Below are 12,753 nucleotides of genomic sequence, written 5' to 3' on the forward strand. Positions count from 1 at the left end.
AGCCATCATGGCACAGAGGTGAGCAGGACACCCAGTGACATACAGCTCCCAGCCCCCACATCCTGCAACAAACAGACCGATGCCACACAACTGCTCTGTTTTGCATGTGCTATCTTTTATAAAACACCACTAAGCAACCGGTACCCGACGAGGGCTCCATTCTGCACAGACGGCAGCTCAACTGCAGAGAAGCAGCAAAGGAAAAGCATTATTATTTCAAGTCCTACTGAACAGGCACACCCAGGTCACTCCACAGTTACACGCTGTGCACGGACTCCCTTACGCTTCCCCATGATGTCCCACAGCCGCCAGCAGGGAACAATTTAAGCACAGCACGGCAGCCCCACACCATCAGCTGCATTACTGTGCTCACCGATGACAGCAGAGCCCACAGCTCCCCCCCAGCAGTGACTATGGGGTGCCATGCACACAGAGCCAGAGCTCCCACCCCTGGAAAAAGGTTTGTATTTTCCAGCAGTTTTATGAGCTATTTATTGCCTGCCTGTAGATAAACACTGCGTATCTTTACAAAAGAGATTCCTCTCTGCTGCAGCCCGGAACAAAGGCAGCATTTTTGTCTGTAGGACAAACACGGAGCCGCCAGGCCGGGCTGGCAGGTCCCCAGCAGGGACAGCACGGCCACCAAACAACGGCTGGGGCCACCACTGACTCCCTGGGAGCTCCATCTGCAAGAGAACGCTGCCCTTCCAACACGGCCAGGGAAAAGAAACAGCAAGGAGATTAAAATTAGCAAAGAGAGACAACAGCAAAGGGTGCGCATGTGAGCTGACAGAGTCCTGCCAGCCTGCAACAAACACCGTGTGCCCAAATGGCAGCAAGCACAGAGGAAGCAGCATCTGCGGCCCCTTCCTGAGCACCATCGGCCACAGCAAATGCGTGCCACAGGAACCATATGGCTCGGGGGCTTGTGTGCTTTGCATAAACCCCGGCGAGAAATGAGCTGGGCATTAACACAGACAGCATCCCCTTCCAGCACTGCTCTGCGGTCACTGCATCCCAGCCCCGCAGAGCCCATGTGTGCAGCACTGTGACCTGCAGCCCTACGAGCAATGGGCATCACCCCGTCTGCAGGGAAACGCGGTGCTCTGCTCCTCCACACACCCTGGCACCGTTTGGGCTGCACAGACCCGAGGAGCACGTGCCTGCTGCAGGCAGCACACAGAGCCACGGAGCTCCGGCACAGAGCAATTAACGCAAACAGGTGGAAATGCCTTCACAGCACGGAGGGAATGTGCCAGGAAAACGGGGAAAAACAGGCGCAGCGGCTGCTCTGACAGCTCCTCACATGCTTGGAGGAAAGGGGAGATGATGATTCACGCGGAGCAGCCGTGAGGCGAACAAGCTGTGCGGAGCTCAGAACAAACTCCCCCCGCTTTCCCTCCAATCCCCACCCACAATGGGTCACGCTAAATCTATTCATCACGCTGCACATGAAACCAGCTCGTTTGGTTGTGCTTCAAACCAACACATCAAGGGGAAAAAAAACAACATAGAAACGTAAGCAGCGATGAATACCTGGCACGGCACAGCCTCCTGTGGGGCAAGCTGCCGGCAGTGCCAAAGGGAAGCAGGAAGGCTGCCCAGAGGGCTCGGAACCAGAAGCAGCGCAGCTCAGGCCCCATCACACCAGCCCTGCTGCACCTTGAACAGGCAGGCTGCTCCAGGATGAGCAGCAATGGGGTGTGCTATGAAGCAGGTGCGGGGCTGGCAGGGCAGCAGCTCTGCACTGAGCACAGCCTGCGGCTGGGGACGGGCACACCAGGATTGCAGGCTGCCCGTGCAGGAGCAGAGGGGGCACATGCTCACCTCCCCACCTTCACAGTGAGGACCCCAAACAGCACAGCTCTGCTCACCCATGTGCCACAGCCTGGCAGGATGACCCCAGCCAGGGGACAAGTCCCAATAGCACTGGGTGCTGGTCTGCTCCAGGCACTGGCACTGCGCCGGCCTTATCTCACCACACCGGGCAATGTGGCACAGGGAGGAGCCGTGGGGCAGGAGAGCACAGGGCTGCGTGCCAAAGCCCCAGCACCACCATGGAAAGAGCATTTCCTTGCACGCAATTCAGTGTCGGTACCGGCTGACACCCCCAGCCCAGCCCACCTCCCCCAGCACACACAAAGTGCAGTGCAGAGATCACCCACAGCCCTGCAGAACTGCCTCTGGGCACAGGTGCACACCACTCTAGGAGCACAAGCACAACCTGGTACTGCAGGAAGGACACGGCATTGCACCCTATACTCTCCTCTTGGATCCAGCCACACGCAGCTTGCATTTCCCCCCCAAAAAATACAATGAACACTTTCCTAGCAGGAACACCAGCTCAACCCCTCGTGTCACCACACACTGCACTGCAATGCACACCTCCAGGTTCAGAGCCCTACACGAGCAGAAGCTCTGTCAGGGAGCTGCATCCCAGAGCAATTGAAGAAAGGAGTTCACAAATCCAAACTCTGCTGCCTGTCCAGACCCTGATGCTCAGCAGCCTCCTCCTCTGCTGCAAAGCCCCAGCACAGCAGCACCTCTGGGACAACGCAGAGTGCCACCATATGGCAGGATGGGGCACAGGGAGGACCAGGGTCCTTGCAGGGTAGACCCATGAACCCTATGTCAGGAGGGGCCAGTGGTGCCCAAGCAAAGGACACTGCCCTGGGACCATAACATGCAGCTGAGCAAACGCAGCACCTGGCAGCAGGAAGGCTGTGTCCAAGCACTCCTCGGCATCAGTCAGCAGCTGCAGCCTTTCTGTCTGCTGCCCCAATGCTTTTTAGAATAAGGCTGTGACACACATGCTGGTGGCCAGCCCTGCTGAGCCAACGGCGGCTGCACAGCAACTCCTCCAAAACTCAGAGACCTGAGCAGCAATGAGCACCTCTGGAACAGGGCACGTTCCTGCTGCTCCCCTCCAACAGGGAGGCAGAGAAGGAGCCTTCAAGTTGTACTGAAAGCAAAGCACGGTATTATTAGTTGTACTACATCTTATTTGAATAAAATTCAAGACAAGCTGCTAAGTATGTGGCCACACAAGCCACACAGGTCATGCAAAAGTGGCAAAGGTGTTCTGGCCCCAAGCTGCCAACCACAGACTGCTGCCACACCGAGCGTTCCCCACAGCCCTCAGAGAGGATGGGGAGGTGGAAAATCCACCCTGACATGGCTGAGCCCTGAGGCTGGGGCCTGCTGCAAAGCTGCACCTTCGCTGCAGGAATGAAGCAGAAAAATCAGAAGCAACTCAACTGGAAAAAAGCACAAAAAGTCCCACATTTCCCAGCTCAGACTGGTGCAGGATGCCCCCATGGCCACAAACTGGGCGCTCCATGCAGTGAGATGGGACAGGGCTCAGCATGGGGCTGCTGAAGGTTGGGGAGCTGGAACGGATGCATTACTCTCAATGTGTGGATGTGACATTAACACAGAGAACGTAACCCCAGGTGCCCACTGGGGATGCCCTGCTGCTCTGAGCAGCATCACTTAGAGCCAACACGTGGGACATCCCATGGGCTGCAGGGAGCACAAACCCCAGCAGAGCAGGAATCCACGGCACTGCCAGAGAAAGATCCAGAGTAGGCAGTCAGACTTCAGAAGCACAAGATACCACCACCTGCTGCAATTACAGCCCTAAAATAGGAACTGGGTGAATAATGGAGCTGGAGCATCAGAAAGACATGGAGGATAAAAGCAGCCACACAGCATGGAGCTCTCATGCTAAGCCCCAGTCCCAGCAAGAACAATGGGCAGGACAGAGCCAGGTCACCCCCCAGCTGAGGGATCAAGCACGGCCCGTGGTACCCTATGTGCCCACACCTGGGCTGCCAGTGCCACATGAAACCCATCAGAGCAGGGGTTTTGGTTTCTTCACCCCACAGTCAGCACAGGCCCTTTTGCTCTGGCAGCACGTGGGGGTGCAAAGCCAGGTGTACACCTCCAGCAGCATGATTTGGAGCTGGGTTCTCATAGTCTGAAACACAGCTCCTTATTCCCAGAATAAGCCCTGTTTATATCAAATGACATTAATTGCTTGGGTTGAACAATGGCAGAAAGTTTCACTTTTGCTTCCAGGCAAACTGCAGCCAAAGGCACAGCCCCGGGCACAGCACAGCAGCCACACAGCACACTGCAGAGCACACACTGAGCACCCGATGGAGGCTGCTGTGGTATGGAACCACAGCCACACACCTCTGCATACACTGCACACAACAGACAGGCAAAGCTCTCCCTGAAGATGAGAGGGGAAATCACAACTGCCCCGTTCTGATTGTTAAGCTGTGGCAGCTGTGGAAGAGCCCCTGTGCACAGCGGTGCCCCTGGTGCACACACACAGGGAAAAGCACAGGGTGCTTTGCACCAAACTCCCATTTGCTAAATGCTACTGGGCAGAAGCAGGGAGCAGCACTAAAACAAGCACCACAGAGCTGCATGCAGCCCCAGCTGGAACCCAGTGCACAGAGTCCTGTGGCAGTGCCAGCCCTGCTTCCCCTGTCACAGCCATCCCTCTGCAAAGACAGAGCTGGCATCTCCATCCCACCACGAGCATCCGGATCTGCACGGCCACCAGAAATCCCAAGGCTCACAGGAACATGCAGACAGCACAGCAGGACCAGTCGGGTGCCTTCAAATTACTGCCTGGAGGGGGAGGAGCAGACAGAACGAGGCAGCCAGGCACAGGGCAGCCACCCTCACCCATGGCCCCAGAGTTCAGGGAGGTGACAGCCCCTGTCACTATGGGGCACTGCCCCTGCAGGGGACACGGGAAGGGGCACAAAGTGTCAGCAGTGCAGGCACCTCAGCTCCTGAGATGGAGAAGAGCAGAACAAGTTTGGTGCGTGAGGATCCAAGTGCATTATTCATGTCTCACTTCAGGTCTCTGCATTTGCAAAACTTTCTGAATAATTGATGGCTGATGCACGAGGGAGGACGAGGGACTCTGAAAACCAGGTCACTCCGTGCTGGGCACACAGAAGGGAGACAATGGGAGCGGAGCAGATTTGCACTGAGAAAAGCAGTGTTTATCTGCACTCACACACACCCAGAGTTGCTCGGACATCACAGGGCATTCTAATTTCAGCCTTCTGGAGTGTCATTTATTGTAGCAAAGCTATAAAACCTGCACATCAGCACCACCTCTACCCACCCACAGGGCACATACATGGCAACCACAGAGCAGCTCCACTAAACCCATGGGAAAGGTTTGACACCACCACACAGCAGCGGAGCCGATGCTGAACCAGCAGCTGGAGCAAGGCTGCACCCTTCAGCGATGTGTCCCTCACACCCAGTGCCCACCTCCACACAAAGAGGATGTGAAATGTTCGGCAGAAAACGCAAGAGGAAGGAAAACACGAGTGTATGTCGCCAGGACTTCAAGCAATTTCAGTTCCGTGCCGCCATCCTGAGCTGGGGGCCCCGGGTACACAGCCTATATCCCACACACGGCAGGGATGGATGGATGGATGGAAGGATGGATGGATGGATGGAAGGATGGAAGGATGGAAGGATGGAAGGATGGATGGATGGATGGATGGATGGAGGTGGGAGCAGCATATGGCAGCCAGGCAGTGCTGCTGCAGCAGTGCCACGCACCCCTACCCAGCACACAACGTGCACAGCAGGATCCTCTCCTGACTCAACCACGGAGCAACACAGCTCACCTGAACCACCTGCCCCGCGCTGCAGCTTGAGGCAGATCCCAGATCCACACCTGCAGCACATCAGGCAGCCAGACTGGGAGCCACACATTAATCCCTGAAACGCGTTGCCAGCAAAGAACACCACAGTTTGTTCAGCAACGACGCAAATGCTGCAGGAACGGCCACGAACGCGCCGCAGCCCCACAGAACCAGCGGGGGCCGAGTCCTGTCCCACCCGAACCGGTACCGGAGGGATGTCCCGGTGACCGCACGCGGGATCCCCTCGGGGCGCCCCGCTGCTTCCCAGCGTGGGTTTGCGTTAGAGATGGCAGCGTCACCGGGACGCGGCGCGGGAACGTTGCGGGTGCCCGGGGCTGCCCCGAGCTCGCACCGGGAGCGCCGAGAACGGGGCGGAGCCGAACCAGGTGGGCAGCGGGAACCGGGACCGTGCGGGGGAAGCGGGAGAGGCCCGGCCCGGCCGCCCCCCGCCCCACACTTACTCTTGAGGGCGGCGATGAGCGACTTCCCGTCCTTGATGAGCTCCTTGATGAACTTGTTGGTCTTCTCCAGCTCGGCCTCGTGCGAGCGGAGCCGCTCCCGGAACTGCGGGCTGTCCAGGCAGCACTCACTGAATTCCAGCGCCGGTAGCCCCATGCTGCCCGCACCGCCGAGAATCAACAACTAATACAAACGGATCGAGCTCTTTTTCTCCGTCGCTTTGGGATGAGAAGCCGATCCGGGCCGAGCCGTGCGGGAGCGCCCGAGGCGCCGCTGCCGCCGCTCTGGGGCCGCCGCCCGGGCAGGGCTCGCGCCGGGCGCGGCGCCGCCTCCCCCGCTCGCTGCCGGCCCGCGCCGCCGCGCCGCGCCCCCGCCTGGCCACGCCCCCAACGAGCTCACAGCCAATGGGAGGCCCAGCAGGGCCGCACCACGCCGCCCCCCATTGGCTCGGCGGGCGGAGGGCGCGCCGGCGCGCCCCTCACCGCCTTGGCCCCGCCCCCTCCACACGCCGAGCCAATGGGGGGGCGGAGTGAGCGCGGCGCGGGTGGTCTCGCGGGGTTGCGCGCGCCGCGCGGTCCACGTGTCTCGTTCCGTCCGCGCCCTCACGCTGCCGCTATAGAAGGCGATGATGATCAGCCTGTCATTTTGCGGACAGGACGGAGTTGATGAGTTGCAAAGCTCTGTCGGATGAAATATCGCACACACCACAGGACTCGAACAGGGGCCCCGTGCAGGCAACCATTAGAGATGTTTCCATGAAGCTGAAGCGGGTATTTGGAGCATCAGAACCCAGGTTCCCAGCTTTGCCCTCAAGCAGCAATGTTCAAGGTCTAGTTATTACACGACGTTGTATCACAAGCCATTATTATGTGACTGCTTTCATTTTCATCTTTCATAGCTCTCTGGGTAAGCGCTGAGTGCCTTTGCACCCCTGACCTTACAGCCCTGCTAACCAGGACAGCCTCACACACGACACGAGCAGCCTTGTGCAGGGGGCACTTATTGCAGAGAACTGGGTCAGACATCACCAACGTGTTGTTTAACTTCTCCTCCCCTAATTTCAGTTCAAGTTCAGTCACTTCAGCATCCAGACTCTAGCAGAAGCATTACTCTGAGGATCAGTGCTCAATCTGTGACGCTCAGAGGTCATTACCCAACAGCAGAGTGCTGTGACTCGGGCCATGGTGACCGCTCTGCAGCCCCTCTGTGCGGCACCATTCACACTGCAGGCAGTAGTGGCACTGTGCAGGCACGTAGGGACAAACAAAGCCATGCATTATTATCTGCTGTCTGCAGCTTGATGAGGACCACACTACACGTCACGGGGACGGGGCTGTGTGCTCGAGGCGCCTGGAGATGGCTTTGTTCCGAATCACAGAGATGAGGGTAAGGAGTTACGGGGTCAGGGAGCTGCGTGCCCAGAGGCGCTCAGTGGGAGCACTGCACAGAAAGACATCCCTGCTTACATGCAGAGATCCATGCACACAGCAGCTCCCAGGCCAAGGCAGGGCTGTGTATTCCCTCACTGCTGTTCTAAGCTTTATCCCACCAAGTGCCTCCTAAAGAAAGGGAATAGCATGGGCTGAACATCTTCTCTGCCTTCTCCAGGGAGCTCTGGGAGCCATCAGGTGCATTTGTGACCACAGAAAGGTACCAACCAGGCTGCCCAACCTACAGCTACACGCACAGAGGCGAAATTAGAAATAAGTTCTCAATTAAATGGAAAAGCGCAATTAGTCATGCCCCTGTTCATTACTGCAGCACAGGAAGCAGGAATGGCAAAGCAGTGAGGAAACCAAGGGCTAGGAAATCTTCAAAGATGTTCACAGAAGAAGTATTTAAGTAACAGAGTTAATTATAGATATGACAAAGTTCCATTGTCAGGAAAGGCCAAACAGTCTGTCTATTCTTACTCTCATTTCTTAAGGAAAGAAGAAATCTCATCAAAGGATGGGCCAAGAGGCTGCCACTTGCTTCCTCTGTGAGCACAAAGCACCAGCCTACACCCCCCAGTCTGCACAGTGAGCAGGAAGGTCCCGGCAGACATAGAGTGCTCAGCACAGCCCCAAAGCAGAGGGGCTCAGCTGCAGTCCCATAACTCCCTTTATGGGCCCCAGCCCTGCAACTGTTCCCTGCCACAGGGTGGGACCCTGATGGGCAGCACCTGGTGCCCGCAGCTCCTCCAGCCCTTCCCAACTCACAGGCTCAGCTTCCTCCCCACTGCCCTGTGCTGGCTGGCTCTCATCTTCATGGGGCTGCGTGGAGCAGAGAATGGATCTGGCTGTAACAGAGCTGGGTGCAAACCAGGTGTTTGCAGCAGGCTCATGCCCCAGTCTGAGTGGAACTGTGGGCCCACTTTCTCTGCACATGCAGCAGCAGTGCAGGCACCAAGTGAGCAACCAGCGTGGGGTGGGTCGGGGGGGTCCTGCAGGTGCCTCTTGGGGTGCAGAGCCCCACTGAACCCCAAATGTTGGAGCAGAGTTCTTTTAACACAAGACAGCTCCGAGGAGGGGAACGTCTTCCCAAAATCCGTAGAACCATTAGAAAAAGAAGTCGCAAACGGCTGTGAAATTGATCTGCAGCCATGTTTCCAGGCATTACAAGCAGCAGTTCCCAAACCAGATGCTGGTTTCCTTTCTGGAGCATTGCCAGAGATGTGTGCTGTGTGGGCGCCCACTGTGACCTGCGGGGTGGATGGGAGCACTGCTCTCCGTGTAAATAGGAATTTCCTCCCAGCTCTGCTCGGCTCTCAGCTCAGTGCCGCCTATTCTGCCTCTGCTCCTGGCAGCAGGACCAAGGCTTTTCTTTCCCATGGAACACAGTGAGCGCCCCTCACAACCTGTTCTGGTGCCCCGGTGCCAGTTCTCCATCCATCTCCATCATCTCCATTTCTACCACTGCTGGCCCAGATGGAAATCATTTTAATTTTCACAATGATAGCAAGGCTGTATCTCCTTTCCTGGATAACAATATCTTCAGAAGCAACAAACAGATCTCCAAAATGCAGTGGAAATCCCCGGCCAACGGAATGGCTGTGCCCAGAAGCCTGGACAAAGCCACTTACGCCATGGGCTGTTGGGCAATGGGGGCAACATCTGGTTCTGAGCCCTCCCTGCACAGCCCTCCTCTGTGGGGCCCGGGGTGGTGGGACAGGCCGAGAGGAGTCAAAACTGAGAGGAAAAGAGAAGCTGCAGTAAGGGCAGGCTACCAAAAAACAGGAGAGCCAGGAAATGGGTTTGCATTTTGTTTTCTGAAGCTAATGAGCTTAAGTTGGAGCTGCTCTGCAGGGCAGCATGCCAGCCCTGTGCTCCTCCAGAAGGCAGCAAAGCTGTGCCATAAGAGATGTCATGTCCTTCTGGAAGGGGGGCTGCTTCTGGGCCTTGTGAGAGCATTCTGCTAGCAGCCCAGGACAGCTCCACGTGCACCTGGTGAGCGGCGTGGGCTGGGGTTACTGCAGTGAGCACTGAATTGCACCAAAGGGAAAGGGAAAGGGGAAAATCAGCAAAAGCCTCATATCTGCCCTATGTGCTTCTGTATGCTACGGAGCTCTGCATGGAGATATCAGAGCCAATGGTGCAACTGTCCAGATGTACAGGTATAAAGAGATGCAGGGGCAGCAGTACAGATGTGTGGGTGCCCAGATGTGCCCTTCTTGGGGTCATGCAGCTGCCTGCAACGCGGTAGCAGGAGGACCAGCCTCTCCTCATCACCTCTGCTGTTTTTACAGGTACATTTTGCCCATTCAAGGTCACTGCACCGAGGTGCCCTCCCGCTGCACAGCACATCTCAGCACATTCAGCCTCCAGGGGATGGGAGCTGTAAGCAGATCTGCCTCCTCGTGCCAGCCCTGCCGCAGGACAGCCACCACCTCGCGGGGTGTGTTTCCAGGCAGCGTGCAGAGGACGTGCCCTTGGAACCTGCAGATAAGATAACAAGATTGGGAACAATTTGGTTTACTACTGAAACCACGCAGTGAGTGCGGAGCCCTGCAGCCGCCCCTGGAGATGGGCACAGCAGCGCCCAGTCCGCAGGGCAGCAGCAGCTCCCACCCATGGGGCTGCTCCCAGCCATGGCTGCACACTCCTTGCTCCATCCCGCAGTGGCAGGAAGGCACACTGAGTGAGGGGCTGCAGCAGGGAGGGAGGGAGCGCATCATGTGCAGCTCCTGAAGTGGTGCTGTTGGTGGAGAAGCTGGAGAGCTGATCCTGGCAGGTCAGGCCAAGGGGCTGCTTTTTCTGCAGCCCTGAGTGTTGCTGTTCTCTGGACACACATTCCTTAAAAAAATAATTTGATGCAATAAAATCCAGTGTTTGCGTCTTTATTTTTTTAACCACTTCTTCTGGAAGCAAGAGAGTTCCTCATCCACCTTGTATCCATCTTGTATTTCCTGGTGTGATGCTGCACTGCAGCTTCCCTGTGATACCGGGACCCCCACACCCAGCAGGACCCCACTCCCAAATGGGGCAGGGATGGGGCAGGGCTGCAGGAAGGCACTGAGTGCAGGACAGGGGCACGCTGCGGTGCTCGGGGTTAATTGCAGGATGCCATCACAGGGAGAGACAGAGATTCCTTTGTGCTGGGCTCGGGGTGCCCCTGTGCTCCAGGAGAACAGCCCACATCCAGCACTGCTTTGTGCTGCAGCCCAGGCTGACGCTGTGAGCCATTGGCTGAGCTGATGAAGTACAGGATTCCAGCAGTGAGGTGTCTCTGGAGCACACACTGAGCCCTATCTTTTTTCCTCCTGAGATTCAAATCAGAAAACCCCACACTGCAATGAGTACGGCCAACTCCTGGACTCCCCCCAGCCCCTACATCTGTGGGACCGCCAGCACAGCCCCGCTGACACTGCTGCCTGTGTCCTTCCTGAGGCTAAAGGAGGAAGGAGGAATGTCTCTGTACGTAACCGGGACTTTTCCCTGTCCCTTCAGCCACCACTGCTGTAACTGACACCATTCAGGAGAACAAGAAGTACTTTCCCAGAAGGGAAGAAAGTCGTGTTGTCTTCACTTCCAGCTATCAAAACCATGGAAACCACATAACAATCAGAGGAAAGAGGAAAGTGATGATAATGAGCAGATACCAGCTAGAGCCTTACCTTGGGTGCCTTGTGTAAACAATGGCAGCCGTGGAAAACTACAGGAGCAGGAACCACACAGTGCACTACATCCCTGCCCATGGGAGCTCACAGCCAGGTGGGTGAGCCGAGCTGGGGGGTGGGCTGAGCTCCCAGTGCCAACCGGCAATAAGTCTGGGGGACTGGGGACACTGTGGGGCATATGGGAAAGCAAATGGGTCAGGGGGACTCAGCAACGATGGCCCCTCTGCTTGGTGCTGGGCAGTGAACCGGGGATGGAAGGAGGACACAATGCCCAGCAGTGGGAGACTGGGCAGAATGGGTTCTGTCAAACTAAACTGACCCATAATTAAGTCAGTACTTGGTAATAGCTGTACTTCTAAGGTAATAGGGCTTCTGTTGTGTATCTGATCTGTAACAAATGCAACATGGCACATATTAAATGAATCAGAAAATGCCCGATGCCCCAGAAATGCAATTACAGCAGCAGATTCCTCCTACGGTTGCTGTATCTAGGAGAGTCCTCTGGGATTCAGCTCTTCACTCTGTCCTAGTACTGAGAGCAAAGAAACAGCATTCGTTCTAATATATCAGGTCAACCCTTAGGAAACAAAGGCTGGAGTCATTCTTCAGGAGAGAGCACTCCATCCCGGGAAACAGTGACCACGAAGGGCTGCAGTGAGCCTGGAAATGTCAGCACCAAAAGCAGCGTGTAGGAGCACAGAGGAGCCAAACAAATCTGTTCTGCTGCGTGTCTGCTCTGCAGAACGGCTGGATCTGACAGAAATAAGGGAGGATGAGAGTCTTAATGAGAAACAGCCTTCCTGGTTGTCTTCAGTTCCTCCCTAATTATCTCAGCTGTAACCTGAAGGCAAAAAGACCCGACTGCACCTGCAGGTCGGAGTGAGGGTGTGCGCGGAGGGGGATGTGCCCAGCACCAGTTGTAGTGCCAGCTGTAGCTGTGCCAGCGGTGGTGCCCCCCCCCGCAGAGGGTGCTGCAGCAGCTGCCGCTGGATCCCTCACCTGCAGCCCCGTCCGCAGCAGCACCAGCCGTATCCCCCACACCCCCCGCTCTCCGCCGCTGCAGCCCCGCACCGCCCGCAGCCCACGGCGCCCTCTGGCGGCGCCGCTACTTCCAAGTTCCCCTCCTGGCCCCGGGCTGCGCTCCGGGCTCTGAAATGGGCCACCACCCCCGCCTAGGAGAGGACAGACTGCCCGACGGGTGGATAGACAGAAAGACAGGCGGATGGGCAGATGAATGGATGGTTGGGCAGACAGACTGGTGGACAGACGGGTGGGTATCCAGACAGACAGAAAGATAGAGGGACAGATACAGACGGTGGACAGACAGGCAGGCAGATGGACACACTCCCAGCTGCATCCCAAAGCAGCCCACAGCTGTGGCTTGGTGCTCTTCTGCCTGCAGCAGCAGCACAAAGCCACACCACAAGGACAGGTGCCCTCAGGGATGCACAGCTCACCTAAACATGGCACACAGCTCTGTCTGCATCCCTCTGCCCCTTATTTCTTGCC

The 12,753-nt window shown here is 56.9% G+C and overlaps 1 protein-coding gene across 14 annotated transcripts in view; it reads right to left on the reverse strand.

Annotated features, from left to right (window-relative positions):
- ARHGAP26 (Rho GTPase activating protein 26) overlaps positions 1-6,470 on the reverse strand; it is a 97,883-nt gene extending 91,413 nt beyond the window's left edge. For 13 of the 14 annotated variants that reach the window (XR_014935581.1, XR_014935580.1, XR_014935585.1 and 10 more), the window contains exon 1: positions 6,149-6,470. Coding sequence is in view for 6 of the 14 variants with exons in the window: in XM_015875478.3 (XP_015730964.2) it covers positions 6,149-6,302 (154 nt within the window). In the remaining 8 variants the exon portion in view is untranslated. The remainder of the gene's footprint in view (positions 1-6,148) is intronic. The other variant, XM_085519090.1, reaches the window with a different exon arrangement.
- Between the last annotated feature and the right edge of the window lie 6,283 nt (positions 6,471-12,753).

This window comes from Coturnix japonica, chromosome 18, assembly GCF_054131305.1.
Source record: "Coturnix japonica strain WE chromosome 18, WE-NBRP24, whole genome shotgun sequence".
Lineage (NCBI taxonomy): Eukaryota > Metazoa > Chordata > Aves > Galliformes > Phasianidae > Coturnix > Coturnix japonica.